This window comes from Brienomyrus brachyistius, chromosome 14 (genome assembly GCF_023856365.1).
Source record: "Brienomyrus brachyistius isolate T26 chromosome 14, BBRACH_0.4, whole genome shotgun sequence".
NCBI classification, from domain to species: Eukaryota; Metazoa; Chordata; class Actinopteri; order Osteoglossiformes; family Mormyridae; genus Brienomyrus; species Brienomyrus brachyistius.
Genome location: NC_064546.1, coordinates 10,767,048 through 10,783,382, shown reverse-complemented (window position 1 = coordinate 10,783,382; position 16,335 = coordinate 10,767,048). Strand labels below are relative to the sequence as shown.

Sequence of the window (16,335 nt, the reverse complement as noted above, 5' to 3'; positions counted from 1 at the left end):
TTTATATGGTGTCTTTTATTTAGTGAAGAAATTCAGGTATTTCAGCAAGCACATAGAGATGCTTATGACACTTGGTCGCGAAATCAGTGCCGGTTCACCTGTATCAACTTGGTTTCTCCCGATGTGTAGGGGCCTTTCAACTTAGATTATACCACTTGTGGCTCAGACTAGGGGGTCAAGTAATTACCCCAAGGAATCACATAGGACTAAACGCCACGCACGGTTTATTAGTTGCCGCTTGCTGGTAGATCAGTGAAACCTGCAGGAATTGGCAAGGCATATATCAGAGATCATTAAATGTTTTATCCACCCCAGAGAATTCACCTTAGGATATTTTTGTGGAGTCCGCACTTGGTAGCCTACAGAGGTAAGATGAAAGTATTTATTTTTGTTTTGATTTACTAAAACGTTGTTGCGGTACATAAAAAAACGGATCTTCTATCTTTGTAAGGCAAAGCGATCTACCGCTAAGCATGTGATTCTGTTCCGTCTGCTGTATTATGATACAGCTGTCAGCTGAAAAGATATTAAACACCACTTGTGAATTTTCTCCTAAAAAGTATATCTTATGTTGTGTGAATTGGGATGCAAGTCATAAATCTTTAAATGTAAATTAGGATTACGAGGGAAAGAGTGAATTATTTGCAGTTCTTGCATCGTTCCCAGGAAAAAGTCTATATTTAGCGGGAAGACTTCTCTGTTTTAGAGTTCAGAGTCTGTTAAAGTTCCGCATAATTCTTATTATGGTATTATTTCCGCAATTTTTACTTATTCCTTTTTTCTTTGTGCGTGCTCCGGCATCGTAAATATTACAAAGTTGCACGCATAAATAAATGCATAAAAGGGATAATCGCATCATCAAAGTGAAACAACGATACCACATGAAACTGATAAATATAACTGAAATTAAGCGAAATCTTACAATACCTGCTTGTACAGAATTTGATTGACGTCTGGCAGCCATCTTGCTGTACCTAATAACCTTATATTAATACAGAAATTCGATGTAGCTTATTGATAACTATTCTAAGGTGTACCCAAACGTGAGTACTTGCAAAAGTTGAAAACTGTTCTTTTGCATAATATTGTGACTATCCGTTAACAAGATGGGTGGCGTAGTTGCAGTGCATTGAGAATTTGCAATGACAGATAATCCAATCTTTTCATGTGCCGCTCTTATTACCAAAAAGATAGAAAAAATAAAACTTGCAACAAAAGGCATGGGTATCGCAACGGTAAAGCAGCGCTGCTTTAGGCTAAATCGTAATTCTGACAGATCAGCCATTTAGTAATTCTGAAGGGCTATTTATATTTTTAAAAGAAACGTAATAGCTTAATCGGCTCCTATTTTCGTGTGTTTTAAGGTATGAATGCGGTTATATCCGAATGGAGTGATCTTACGTCGGTAGCCTCTATGCGAAATGGAATCACCTTACTTGTCCAAATAAGTTTCTTTTTTATGTTTGATCTTCCGTTAAATTGTTCTAACACTGGTTCTATTTAATATCTTTAAAATGTAGATTTTGCCAAATATACTTTAAAATGACAATTATTTAATGTTTTCTTTAGTTTTGGGGTTATGTGTTCATTCTCGCGGATCTTTCTCCACCTAGACTAAACAAAGCTAGACAAAATTATCTTTTGGGTTCCTTGCAAGGTCAGCGTTGTGCTGGTGGTAAAGTTCTATGACGCCATGAAGTATTTTAACAAGAGAAGGATGTGGATACTGATATCCACCTGAATCGCTATGCTGTCTACTGAAATATCAGCAATTCGTTTCATTGCTGTCTTGAATGGTGATGTTTGTCAGTGGTTGTTTGTAAAGATGACTTTCCGTGAGCAAAAGGAAACATTCAGTTGCAAAACATGGAAAAAAAGCCTTGAGGCGACTTTTAATGTGTTGATTCAAATTTGGGTAAAGTTTGACTTTCGATTAAGCTATTACATTAGCAGTGAAGCAGCTGGTCAAAGGCTCCAAGTCGGCTATTGGATGAATGGCCAGACCACTGGTGCCAGACCACACATCTTCTTTTGCTCCCCTTTAAGCAGAGGTGGATAGTTCAGGTCGAGAAACTAAAAATCCCGACTGAGATACATGTCTGGTGGTTGCTCAGTTTTGAGGCTGCTGAAGGCTTTCGAAGAACCCGGCCTGGTTATAATGTCCTGCCTCATACAGGCAGGTTCCATTTTGAATAGGATTTAAATTCCCCCAAATAGAGTCAAAATGGTTACATATGTTATAAAACACGCTTGAAGGACAGGCCCAGTTTACATGCAGGAGGCGATATAGCTTTGCAAAGCAGCTGTTCAGTTTTAGTAAAAAAAAAAAACCCCACACCTAGCTAAAAGGGGCCCAGTGCTACAAAATATAAGGCTGAATGCAACTGGTCATCCCTGAAATGAGATCTTTGTGTCAGAGGGCGGAGGTCAGGGGGCAGAGGCCTGAAGTATGTCAAAAGGTGATGGGAAGAATTGGCCCGGGGTATCTGCCCATCCCCTCAGAGCCCCTTTGTCTCTGTTTTTCTGGGGAGGGGGGAAGGGGGCACATCAAAGCACTGGCCAAACATTGTTATCTCGGCTTGTCCTTTGCCCTGCTGCTCTGGAATGGTCTGTGCAAAGAGGCTGAGGACACAGTCTGAAAACAAGGGCCCTACCTCGCCATGCCCCCCCCCCCCCGCTTCCAGAATGGCCGCTTACTTTTTTTATTGTGCGTCTAATTCCAAAGACCCCACAACCCCACACACCTCCCCTGGGCTTTTTACAGCCTCCTGATCCTTCTCTCCTTCAAGTGGGACAGTGAAAGTAACAGTTTTTTTTTTTTTTTGGCTAGAAAGAGTGGAACCCTGCTGGTGGATTTTCAAAGGTCTGGTTTCGCCCTAGACGGGACTTTCGCACTTTGCTCGTACTTCCAGCGCTGCCTTTTTCATTAGCAATTAGCTCACAGCTTGAAAAAGCCTTGAGGCCAATGCATTTTACCAGTCGGTTATGTTTATGAATTATATATTCCTTAATAATTTGAATTGTTCTATAACTGCCTTTTTGTTGGCGTGCCAAAAGGGGGGTGTTGGTACATTTACACCTTTCTGTTTGTGTATTTTGTGTCTTTAATTGTTCAATGTCTATTGTCCCTTCCGTAACATAGCAAGCTGCACCAACAAAAATTTCCACTTACATCGTGCAACAGTCAAGATTCTGATTTTGATCCTGATAAATGTCGCCTTTGATTTTTATCCTTCTCCCTCATATTTCTAGTACTGCTTTCATATGCATTAATTTTTTATTGACTTTAATGGTAACTTCTTAAAGAAGGAAGCACTTGGCGTTGTAGGTTATTATGATGCAAAGGAAGGAGGGGTTTTATGGGCTGGGGGAGTATTTCCTGCTTGTGCAGCCTGGTGTTGGGTGGATGGCTGGTGGAGGTGGTGGTGGTGTGTGTGTGTGTGTGTGTGTGGGGGGGGAGGGATCAGTGGGACGGGGAGCCATTGTGGTCTGGGGTCATAAACAGACACAATAGGAAGAGATCCCTCCAGAGAGCCGGGCCAGATAAAAGAACCTCTGCCACCTGCTCGTCACACACATCTGAAGATCCTGCCAGAGCACGTCCCAGTGTCTCGTCTGGCTCCCCCCGGCCATTGTTTGGTGTTTTTTCTCACCCCCCCCCCCCCCCCCAACACCACCCCGAGTTTAGATGACCATTAAAAAGTGGGGAATTAAGGAGAGCAGTCCTGCCCCAAACAAGTTGTTCATTTGGCTGCCGGAGAGCCACTTAAACGGGATACTGAAGATCTTAAGAAAGTAGAGCTTGTCTAATGGGTTGCAACGGAGCCGGGCGAACTTGTCTAGAAGCACAGAGAGAGAAACGCGTTTTGAGGTTGAAGAGTTGAAGTGTTTGTAGTTGAAGAGAATGAGAAAGAAAATTTAGAGGCTTTTGTATTGCGCAAGACCAAGGTGTGTAGATTTGGGTATGGATGATAGGGACCATGTAAGAACCAATATTGTGGGAGAATTGTGTGTGTTTGGGGGGGAGAGTTTGGGGCTGACTTGATCCCTTCCAGTGGTGAAACCAAACCTACATTCTTGCACTCCAATGGATTTTTAAAAATAATCTGCTAAATTTATATAGCCTGTATAAGTGTATATAATTCAGGCTCACTAGATACTACTTTCTGCACAATTTAATTTATGACACAACTATGAAATAGTCATTCAATTAATTTGGCATGTGTTATGATCAATGTGTCAACATCGTCCGGTGCAATATTCCTTTGCCTGGAATCTGTCTCTTGCTTTGGTCAGTCTAGACTAATTCTTGTTTGTCCTGAGGCTACATGGTAACAGGTTCAAGTCCTAAAACTGCTTTTGTCTCTGGTGTAATGATGGGGAGAGAAAGATATCTACACCGGATAAGAGAAGTAGCTAAATAAAATCCGTTTTTCAAATTTCTAGCTTTGTGACTCATAGACAAATTTGCATAATGAACACATTTCATATTTTGTGGTGTTTTGTGGGAAAAGGTTTCAGGCAAAATTCACAGATTTTGGATGGGTGGGTTTTCTTGTGATTGTTGCTGATTTAATTTCTTAGCAGTAGTGGAATACAAGGCAGCGGCAAGCTTGTTGTTAAGGTCTAGCATCATGTGCAAGAAGACAGGAGTTAAACAGGCTTGTAAACTTCATATGATCACATAAAATATAAGTGACATCACATTCAAACAAATGTAAACAAACAGAAATTTGAACAACAAACCCAGAGAGGACAGAAAATGTGACCTTTTGGTATGAAATACTGTGTGTGATTGGCACTTGGTGTTATTTACCAATAGACGGCAGAACATTTAGCCTCTTAACTTGCCTTCTGCAGCTTGAACTGGTTTGTTTGTTTCAGGGAATCCGTTTGTTTAACTGTTTGTTTCAGGAAGTGAGAGGTGAGTTTCAACACACAATTTAGGAACTTCTTATAATAAGCATTGGACTGAAGATGACTGTTTGTTTGTTTGATTGTTTTGTTTGTGTTTCTGTTTGTTGTATAGTTGGTTTATTTGACAGGGACAGTGCATATGAAGATCGTCACTCTAAATATGTCAGTTAGCCAAAAGGCTAGTTTTCATCTGTAGTCCTGGGTTTCTTCTAAAAGCATATATATAAAGTAAAAACTGTAAGGTAGAAATTGGAATTACATTAGAATGCCTTTGTTGTCATTGTAAAAAGTTACAACGGAACTCAGTGTCTGTGATTCCCTAGTGATGCTTTGAGGTTCATATCAATAATTAAAGGAACAACGATAAGGTAAGATAATTAAGTCTTTAAAAAGCAGGGATATTGTTTGGTCTTTAGCATTATGTGTTTTTTAAATCATCGTTCACATTATGTATTCATCAGTGTAATTAATGTTAATGGAAAGTTAATGGAAAGTGCTGGTTACTGTTTATAGGAGTCAGCTGTTTATAGGAGTCAGCTGTTTATAGGAGTCAGCTGTTTATAGGAGTCCTGTTTTCGGATGGAGGTCTGCGAAAATGCAGGTCTTTGGCTTTTCTGGCCTCTTCCCTCCTCTCGATTAGCCATGGGCTCTCTCTCTCTCTCTCTCTCTCTCTCTCTCTCTCTCTCTCTCTCTCTCCCTCACTTTTGCCTCTCCCTCTTTCCCTCCCTCCTCACTATTTTGCTCTCCACTCAAGGGAGAAGCTTTCTGGAGTTTGCAGTTTGATGTTCCAGGGACTCCGCATCCATGACAGTGCAGTGCTGGCCTCCTGGGTGCTGATCGTCTTTGTCTCGTTGTTTTATCTGAAGAATATGGGCAACTCTTACGCCGGGCAGCTGCGGACCACGCGTTTTGAGGAGGTGCTGCACAACTCCATCGAGGCGTCCCTCCGCTCCAACAACGTCGTCCCTCGACCCGTCTTCTCCCAGCTGTATCTGGAAGCAGAACATCATGCTTCAAACCAAGAAGGTTGGGTTCTTTTAAATTGGCAGGAGTCAGCTAACAATTTTGAGCTGCAGAGAAGCATTATATATTATTACAGTATTCTTGTGCTACATCGTTTCGACCGAATGCTTGTGGTGCTACATGGGCAGGTATACAGCAGAGGCAATTCTGTTACCAAAATGCTGTGCATTTAGCAAAGAGGGCAACCCATTATGCAGTATAATTTGATAGCTGGGATACAATTGCAGAGAACTGATAGCATTTCATGCAAAGCATTTCAGTTCTTCTCTAGTTGCAGCCAGATTTTGCTCCGATTGCGATTCCATTGCCGTCGAATTAGGCATGCGACCGCAGGATGCTCCAGTGCCCACATGCAGCAGTGCTGCGTCCATCACTGCCTCTTCTAAACACATCATTTACTTTTGCGTAGCGCGTTAATATGTTTTGTTTTTTTCTTTTTGCACTTGTCCTGTCTGTCTCTGAATTTATGTGTTTATGTAGCACTGTGGTCTCGGGGAATGTTATTTTGTATCACTGCATGCTGTTACTGTACATGGATGGTGTGACATGTAAAGTCCCACTTGACCTGACACTTGAATTGACTATGACGTATGCCATGACCATGTCATCTGAGTGGCACTGCAGAGGTGTTCAGAAGTCTGTATAACAGGCGTGTGCTGAGTTCTATGCCTTGGACCTGTACTGACTCTCCAGGAATTGGTGCTGATCATGCCCCTTTTCAGCAGGAAGACCAGACAATGAGGAAGAGGAGGAAGAGAGTTCAGAGTCCAACAGTCCCCCCATCCCTTACCAGATGAAGCCCCCACCAGAGGGCTCCTGCACCACCGATGGTAAGTCAGACTCCCCCTGCTCCCCATTTGATGAATGTAGCATTGTTTTTGGTGCTTGACTTTAGGTAGTAAATGACAGCTGACTTACATTCTCATCATGACATCAGGGGAAATAGACTCAGCACCAGTGACATTGTTTTTTTTTGTGGTCTTCAGTTACCTGTTGTGAAACCTGCTCTTATTTGTGCATTTTCTCTTTTTTATTTTATTTTTATAAACTGCTATAATCCTACCCCTCCTTTGCAGCCCGCATGCTCTTCCCGTTTTTGAATATCCTCCGATTTCCTACTGTACTTAGCCTGATTGAAGAGGGAATTTCCAAAACTCACTCCGGCCACAAGATATGTTCGTGAGAAAATTCCGGTGGACCTTTCGAAATTTAACGAAAGACCTTCGTCGGAGGACTGGGTTTGATTCGCTGTATCGTAAGATATGATGAGGAAGCATGACTTTTGGTCATTGGCAGCCTTATCTCAAAAACGTCAACAAATGGACTGACTGAGTTTTGGAAATTGCCCGCAGCATGTGGAATGTGCCCAGCAATGAGGCGGAATCCCTTCTATGGCATCCCTGTCCGTGTGTCCTCTGCTTCCTGGGATAGGCTACTGGATTAGCGTTGTGTTGAATAGATGGATTAAGTTTCACTTACCTGTAGCATAATGGGATTGTTTCGTTTCTCACTGAAATTGCCATGACGTTATTTGTATCTTTCTTTGCTTCAGGATTCTGTCGGTCAGGGAAAGACTTACGCCTGGCATCGATTGCCAACGACTCCCTAGAGGTCCCACCGGGATTCCTGCTTGTGGGAGCCAAGTCTCCCAGCTTGCCGGACCACGTCCTCGTGTGTGCTGTGGACGGCCGCTTTCTTCCCGATGAGACCGGACGCAATGCACTTTTAGGTAAGGAATACCAGCGGCCGAGCTTCTGTCTCACTGGCAAGAATCTGTGTTCCTGATAGCGGCAACTTTCCTTAAATCATCAGTCACTAAATCCTGAATGTGAAAGTGAAGTTTTTAGACCTAGTCATCTTTTATTAAGGTGTCCTGCTTGTAAGTGTAGCTGTTTAAAACCTGTTTAAAATAGGGCTAAAATGTACAATTATCATTGTGTGACACACAACGTGATTACGTTAATTACTTTCAAATCCAATGCAATATAAATATGGCATAAATAATATAGTAAATAGTAAAGAGATTGAATTATAATGAGACCGAGTATGTGACAATTACATATGGGCAAGAAAGCCATTGGGAGAAATAGTTTGAGATGACTAATTTTGAGTACTACCCAGTGAGAAACAGCATTTGGCAAACCCCTGCCCACCCCCCCCCACCCCATCTGGATAAGGCGAGCAAGGTTAGCGTGACCCAGTCATGCTGCCCTAGACCCTTGTCTGTCACACACACACACACTTAAGTCTGCAGTTCGATGTCTAGCCGCCTGAAGCCTTCATCACGGTGACTATGGAAACAGTGCGCATCGACAGGCCAGGTCTTAAGAGACGGCGTGCAACACTGATCGCGCTGTGAGGGTCTAGGTCAGGAAAATCCTGGCATATGTCTTGGAATAAAGAACCGCAGTGGCTCATTGTTATTCAGTAGTCCCTGAAGTCTACCCATGAAACATGGATTTGCTGTAAATCAGGTAAATAAGCCATAGATCCTACTGCTTTATGCTCTGGGCCAGTAAGCGTCCCATGGTTATAGCTGGCTCAGGCTGCAGATTTCCGGCATTTTCCAAGGCCTTCTTCCTTGATGCTTTCAGGGTTTTCGGGTAACTGCGTGGGGTGCGGCGAGAAAGGCTTCCGGTACTTCACCGAATTCTCCAACCACATCAACCTGAAGCTCACCTCGCAGCCCAAGAAGCAGAAGCACTTAAAGTACTGCCTCTTCCGGAACGGCCAGGGGGCGCTAGTGAAGGGGCCGCTCATCTGCTGGAAGGGCACTGGTAGGAGACTGTGCCGTGGTGTCATAGCGGGCAGGGAGGGTTAGGCTTACAGAGGGAAAGCGGCTGCTTTAAGGCCCTGAAACAATGGATGCTAAAGGAATAACCTAGGCTGTGTGTGATGCATTGTATTTAATGAAGAGAAACTTTAATGAATATATAAAAAAAAATTATTGTGGATTAACCTGCCTTCCGCCCATACCCTCTGGGCTAAACTCTGGTCCCCCGCAACCTTGAATAGAACAAGTGGTTACAGAAGATGGATGGATGGATGGATGGATGGATGGATGGATGATTATGGGATTATACCATGACGCTGTTGAATTCTCAATCTGATTGGTCAAAAGGGTGTTGATTGATTTTCTGTAACTTGCACAGGCAGTGCAAGCCATGTGGATTGCAGTAGTATATCTGTGTGATTTCCTCGTCTATAATTCTAACTAATGTAAATTAAAATTACATGACTAGAATTAAATTTTCAATTAACAGGAACTACTAATGGAAATACTTAATCATTAACAGAAGAAAGTAGTTCTTTTATTAAATGGGTTTTCAGTTCGCAGATATCAGAATAATGTTTTTAGGTTACAAACGTGTAGTGACCATGGCGTACGCAGGTCAATGGGTCCAAGCACAGAACCACCCTCTCATGCATTAACCCTTGAGTAACATCCACTCAAATTCAACAACACCGCTGTGCCGTGCAGCTTCGTTCCTGCTGCTTCTTAGCAGCGTGTGATTAATGGATGTTATGTTCACTCTGGCATGACAGAGCAGGACCTCTTTGAGACCCTCATAAATACTCCAGTCGTTAGTGTAGTTGGAGGTCTAAAACGTACCCTTGGACGATCTGACCTTCTTTCACCCGCAATCCCAGCCCCCCCTCATCAGGCAACTGCAAACCCCCCCCCCCCCCACACACACACACACACACCTGCACTGTCTGGGGGGGTCACTGTAGATCCGTTGTACATGCCTTAGAATTTCTATGAAGATCATTATTCTATCCATCTACACAGAGATCACTTCCACTAAGTATGCCTAGAGCAAAATTTATATTTATTGCCATTTTCGCTGTGGGGAGATGAGCATCGAATAAATAACACGATGATCATTATAATCATTTTTCTTTATGTAGTATTTCTTTGACTGTTTAAATGTTAGACTTTTTCTTCCCCAGACGGTCGAGTGAAGCAGGCAGCTCCTAATGCCAGTCTGAGTCAGATGACCTCCGAGGAGCTCTTGCCCACCCCCGTTGCCACAGAGATGCTGCCAGCTACTGGTCACCATGCCCCAGGAGCAGGTAATCGCACGGGTGGGGCAGCGCATTAGAAACGCACATGGTGATGCCATCTAACTCTTGCATGGATTTTCTTGTCTTTTACTCCGAGTTATAAGTGTGACATCTGAGTGGAGGTGCAGTCATCCACCTTCCCAGCATGCTCTCTTTCAAACACAAATGCAGCTCGTTTGGCCGATTTGTCAACCCTCTATTTTTGGGCTACGTATGCAGCATAGTAACAAGCACAGCCTAAAGCCACCCCCAGCCTGGTTTACAATGAGCTGGGAGTAGCAATCAGTGATGACTGGTAATTAATAATCAAATGTTTTTTTTTCTTGTAGCCTTTTCAAGCATACTTATTTTATTACGCCACCAGTTTTCTCTGTAATTACTAGTAGTTATATTAGTTTGTCAGTGTTGACCAAAATGTGATATTTTAAACGTTAGGTCGCGCATTCATACAGATCAGAGAAAGTGCAATTTAACTGTTTCGTGTTTGATGTTTTTGTCAGTCCAGCCTCTGCGTGTAACCAATTTCTTCCACTGTGTTTTTTTTTAAGTTGTTTGACACTGTTGGCACTAATTGAACGTGTCATTTCCTGTCTGCGATCCTTCAGTCGCTGTCCAATCAGACGCGGCAGTCCCTGGTTATACTCACGGAGCTTCCACTCCCCTGACTAATGGCAGAGACTGTCCACTCTCCCAGCAGTCATTGCATCAGTCGGCCGCCCACGGCCCGGGAAAACCTTCCGCCGCAGGTGTGCGCCACGTCCCGAGCTCTTCTTCATCTCACCCCTGGGCAGCGCTGCCCCCTGCTGCTCGGCGATAGAACTGCTTTTGAAATTCACGGGGTCGTATTCATGAGAATGGCGTGTAAACGGGCGACGCTCACCCCCCAGACTTGACACCTTCCCGGGCGTCTGGGGTGACTTTAACTGCCCCATGTCTTTCTGAAGAGTCTTCAGTATTGTCTGGAGGGGTTTTCTTCTTGCCTTTTGTCATGCCGTCTTTCCTTTTATGACCCTTTGGGCTATAAAGCCCTTTCCCTCCAGACAGCCAGACCAATAAAATCCCACTCTAAGTGCCCCTTTTTGTTTCGTTGAAAAACCAAACGTTTCCTTCCTGCCATCTCTGTCTTTCATTCATGTTAATTTTTTCACCCGCCACCCTCAGGTGGTCCCTCGCTGGCACAGACACATACCGGGATTTACATTTTTATTTTTCTTCACAGAACATATCCGTTATTTTTACGTAAAACCTCCTCTCACTTATATGCAACTGTCAGTGATTTTTTTAAAAGTGTGCCTTTCATTTGCTTTTAATTCGGGCTTTAATTTTGCTTCTGCTGCCATAGTAACTTCTGTTTTATTGCTCTTAACGCACGTTAGCAAATGTGGGACCCCCGAAAAAGAGACACAAGGGCTGGTCACCGGAGTTGCCCCCCGCTGTCGAGCCTGCTGCCAGGACGAATCCTGTAACAGCCAATGGCACTAGAACAGGTAAAATGCGGGGATGTGGCTCACATGAGGGGTATGAGGTCACGGGATTGAAAATGGGGAGGGGGGGGGTTACATATGCTGAATGGCGCTGCCTTCACTTTTTATCGATACCCATTGAAGTAAATTTAAAGATGTCACGTCTGTCCAGCCATCTTCCATCTGTCACACGTTCACCAGTCCAGTCAGGGTTAAAGGTCATCCAGGCAATCCCAGGCCCTTAAGACAAATACACCCTGAATGGGAAAGCAGAGTCCTAAGGTGGCTCGGAGTCACCAGATCGCTTGAACTGCATGTTTTTTTCCAGCAGATAGGATCACCCCTCCCCCCGACATGCACCCGTGGAGGACATGCACATTCAGGGGCTAGTTTTAGTTCGGCTTTCTTACTTTCCCTTTTCCCTGATTCATGCACTATTTCGTACACATGCTGCAGTAACAGACAGCCACACACACTTGTTAAGTGCTGTGGGGCGTCTGTTTTGAGACGCTATTTAAAAATGAATTGAATTTAATTTTTTGACCTCCGGCCGTGGCATTGACTCCTGCTGAGTCACTGGCTGAGCCTCCACATTGAACTAAAACTGCACTATTTTTATGTGACTAAAAGCAATGCTTGTTCTGAGTTTACTGTTGGGAGAAGATTTATTACTAATCGGCCACAGGGCTGCGTTATTCAGCATTGCAGTTTTTGGATGCAGTTATTTTTTCCGTCTCCATTGGGTGGCGCTGTTGCCAAACGTGTCTTTGGGGCTGCTTGCCAAGGATCACCCTGAGTATTGTTATGCTTGTGCGTCAGACAATGGAGCCCTCGTATGTGTGTCCGAGGGGTGCTCGCCCCTTCTGCCCCCCACGGATTCCGTCTCGGTGCCAGACTGCCTTTTACAAACCTGCGGACTGCAGCCCGTCCTCTTCAAAGGTATGACAAAGACTCCTTTTTGGTTCTCTAAGCAAAATCCTATTTACCGATTTGTCAATTGTTATCTTCCGACGCATTTTAATGGGATGGTCAAACTGGAGCGCCCCCTAGTGGCCTGTGGGCCTGAAGCACTCGCTTATTCCACGAGTTGGCCGTTCACAGGCCTTGTTCCTAAAACTTCGTTTTATTCGACATATTAGCCATTAGAAAAACCCATGATGTTACCGAAAATATTTCAAAACAAATCAAATAAAATCAAATCGTACGGCAAACAGAATTAAATTAGTTTAAATGAAATTAACAATGAAATTTGTTTAAAAAATTTTCCAGAGATTGAACAATAGTCAGAATTTCTGGAAATTGCTACATTTTAACTAATAATTTACGTAAGGGGCAGTGTGGGATTTGTGTTTTTTTCTTTCTTGTTTGACTCAAAGCAACTGGTTTAAGGGTGAATGAAGCTGAATAAGATCTTTGATCCAATCGGGTTTGTTCCATAACAGTTTGCACTATAGACAGCAGCTGATGAATATTAGGTACGAGCCCCCAGCTCACTGGCAGGGCAGCTCACTGTGCGCTTCATGCCGCCCCGCCAGGCCACGGGAAGATGCCCGCCCTGTGCGGGAATGTGAACGACGTCATCGTGAGCTCCCTGCTGGAGACCTGTTACTGCAGGTCTCAGGCGCTGCCCAGGGTTTACGAGCAGTACGGGGCGTCGTCCATCCAGCCACTGTCCACCGAGATGCAGATCCTGCTCACCGTCTACTACCTGGTGCAGCTGGGTGAGACCTTGTGTGTGTGTCTGTGTCTGTGGGAGGAAAGCATGGTACATCGAGGAAATCCATAAAACAAGGGAGGAACATGCAACCTCAGTACACACACGAGTATCAAGTAGGATCAAATCCCCAGCTCTGGATGTGTGAGGCAGCAGATCTAACCTCTGAACTACTGTTATGCCCTAATGGTTAAAAGTAAAATTGAAATTAAAGCGGGGTTCCCCAGTTCCAGTCCAGGAGGGCCAAAATCCAGCACCATTTGCAGATTTTCCTGCTCAAACATACCTACTAAACCTGGTAATTAACTGAATAATTATCAGTTATAATAATAATCGTTCATTCCATAGCTTCAAGTGAGCTGATGTAGCTGAAGTCTGGCGGTGAATTTTACCCTTGCATCTGTTCCCCTTCAGCGCCCGACCAGGTGCCCCTCGTAGAGGACCTGGAGCAGATCTTCATGCGCTCCTGGCGCGAGTCTCACCTCACAGAGATCCGGCAGTACCAGCAGACCCATCCCCAGCTGCCGCCCCTTCTCCCTGGGCCAGGCCAGCCTCTCACGGCCTCCCAGCTTCCCTGGTTGGCCAAGCTGGCCACCAGTTCCTGCGGACCGGTGGTGCTGGTGCTGGACAGTCCTGCTTCTCTGGCTGAAGGCCTGGAGGAGACTTTCCTCAGCCTGCTTGAAGGCAAATTGGCCCAGACCAATTACGTGATCATCATCTGCACGTCCAGCGGCCAGGAGGTAGAATCCTGCATCGTAGTTACCGGTATGTATGCAAAATATGCTTTGGGCCCATAAGCAAGGTGAATAACCCCAATTACCGGACCATGTGCTTTTACCTGTCCGTGCATGAAGGGATATGTGAAGCATTCCAGTGCACCTGTATTCATAGCATCCATCCATCCATTTTTCAAACCGCTTATCCTACTGGGTCGCGGGGCGTCCGGAGCCTATCCCAGAAGCAATGGGCACGAGGCAGGGAACAACCCAGGGGGGCCAGCCCATCGCAGGGCACACTCACACCCCATTCACTCACACATGTACACCTATGGGCAATTTAACAACTCCAGTTAACTTCAGGATGTTTTTGGACTGTGGGGGGAAACCGGAGTACCTGGAGGAAATCCCACGACGACATGGGGAGAACATGCAAACTGCACACATGTGACCCAGGCAGAGACTCGAACCCGGGTCCCAGAGGTGTGAGGCAACAGTGCTAACCACTGCACCACCATGCCGCCCCATACAATGCTAACCACTGCACCACTATGCCGCCTGTAGTTTCTGTAGCCTCTGAGCTTTCTCCCGGCTGTCAGCGGCGTGTGCTGATCTGCAGGGGCCCTCTTCACATCTCCAGCAGAATAAGAACCTTCACCGTCGTCTCCTCCTTTCTAACCCGCCCTTCTCGCCGCTCAGCAGTTGGTCGTGGCGCAGTGCGTGACGGTTCCTCTTGCTCTCCATGCCAGGGAAGCGGCAGGCTCGCGCCTTGGCTGAGAGCATGTACACCCCCGGGGAGTCCCTGAAGGAGATCAGTTACCAGCTGGCCACGGGGAAAGTGGGAGTTCTGGGAGCCTTCTTCAGCACGCTGGGCCAAGGTGAGTGCAGAACACCTGTCTCATGCTTTAAAGAACCGGAGCTAAGCCTCTCTAGAACATAGAGCTATAAGGCAGTTTGCTAATTATTTTTATTCCCTTGGTGCATCCATCCGTCCTTTGTTTGTAGGAGTCGTGCCATATGCTGTTATATATTACTGTGCTGTGTGTAGAGAATTAGACCGATAAGAAAAAATGCCAAATGAGACCATATGTTGTACAGTATGTGAGGAATTTTTGGATTACAGTGAGGCTAAAATGCAGTGGCGCTGTTATCGGTGCAGTAAAAGCTGAAATTTTGCATTGTCAGATGGTGACGTAGACGGCTTGCTGGGAGAATTTCGCCTGGAGAATAGTCAGTCTTCACTCTCCAGCAGTCCTGAATCTTCAGATGATTTTCTCAAAGGCTGCTGTGCAGGTAAAGACCCATCCTTGTACTGGTTCGGAAGAGGCAGTGGAACTTCTGGAAACTTCTTGCAGTCGTTCACCGATACAGCCACCTTTGTGTTTTCAGTGGGTGGGGCCTAACCACTAGGTGGTATGTGCTGTAACTGACAGGAACCTTTTGCTCCTTAGAGTACCGGGTCGAGTGGCATCAAATCCGGCCCATTCAGCTGGCAGTAGCCCGGAAGCTGCTGTCCCACGTGTGTGCCATCGCCGACTCCAGTACCCAGAACCTGGACTTGGGCTCCTTCAACAAGGTGGAGTTCCTCATCTTCGTCCCCCCCTCTGAGGTCACCTTTCATCAGATTGTCCTACACTTGTGGAGTTCAGGTGAGCTTCCCAGTTCTTGTTTGCCTTGGCTAATACGGACATCTTTGGACAGTCCAAATAAGCTATCGATTTTATCTCATACCACTCAGAAATTGCATTTTGAACATTAGCTCCTCTGTGATAGGTGCAGTTGATTATCTTTTGTTGGGCAAAGTATGGTTCTCTTATGTAGATTGGGGACCTATATAATGTTGCGTACTTTGTAAGTAAAGAACTTACTCAAAGACTCGTGTGGTCGCTTGACACACATTGAGATGCTGATTGCCTCCTTACACGCCGGTGCTCCTGGAAAGCTGAGCTTCTCTTCTTGGCTTCACAGGGATCCTGCAGGAACTTGGCCTGGACACGAAGTGCACGTCGCTAACGGAAGCAGAGCAGTACGTGGTGCGGCTGAACCACGAGGCCCAGGGCAGGATCACCACGCTCATCCAGAAGTCTAAAATGAATCCCTCCACCCTGTTCGTCCTCGTCCATGATCACGCGCACTGGGACCTCAGCAGGTGAGGAGACTGCTTGGATCTTCCAACTGTTTCTTCAGTATAGGATCACAGTGGGGGGCTGGGGCCTATCCCAGGCAGCATAGGGCACAAGGCAGGGCTGCAGCCTAGACGGAACCCCAGTCCATCACAGGGCACATACTCTATGCCAATTTAAAGTTGGCAATTAGCTTAAGTGCAAGTATTTTGATTGTGGCAGTCAACTGGAGCACCCAGACTATAGCCGTAGCAATGAAATTAATTAATGAAATGATGGATGGATGGATGGATGGATTATATTTTATTCAT

At 45.2% G+C, this 16,335-nt stretch overlaps 1 protein-coding gene across 5 annotated transcripts in view; it reads left to right on the top strand.

Annotated features, from left to right (window-relative positions):
• Nucleotides 1–209: 209 nt before the first annotated feature.
• The window catches only part of greb1 (growth regulating estrogen receptor binding 1), a 30,377-nt gene continuing 14,251 nt past the window's right edge, over nt 210–16,335 (top strand). For 3 of the 5 annotated variants that reach the window (XM_048975480.1, XM_048975482.1, XM_048975479.1), the window contains exons 1-15: nt 210–367; nt 5,784–5,943; nt 6,663–6,770; nt 7,493–7,669; nt 8,535–8,717; nt 9,895–10,017; nt 10,614–10,754; nt 11,385–11,495; nt 12,291–12,410; nt 13,007–13,192; nt 13,600–13,950; nt 14,651–14,779; nt 15,087–15,194; nt 15,353–15,550; nt 15,870–16,050. In XM_048975480.1, coding sequence (XP_048831437.1) covers nt 5,787–5,943; nt 6,663–6,770; nt 7,493–7,669; nt 8,535–8,717; nt 9,895–10,017; nt 10,614–10,754; nt 11,385–11,495; nt 12,291–12,410; nt 13,007–13,192; nt 13,600–13,950; nt 14,651–14,779; nt 15,087–15,194; nt 15,353–15,550; nt 15,870–16,050 — 2,273 coding nt within the window. In that variant the 5' untranslated portion in view covers nt 210–367; nt 5,784–5,786. The remainder of the gene's footprint in view (nt 368–5,783; nt 5,944–6,662; nt 6,771–7,492; nt 7,670–8,534; nt 8,718–9,894; nt 10,018–10,613; nt 10,755–11,384; nt 11,496–12,290; nt 12,411–13,006; nt 13,193–13,599; nt 13,951–14,650; nt 14,780–15,086; nt 15,195–15,352; nt 15,551–15,869; nt 16,051–16,335) is intronic. The other 2 variants (XM_048975483.1, XM_048975481.1) reach the window with 1 other exon arrangement.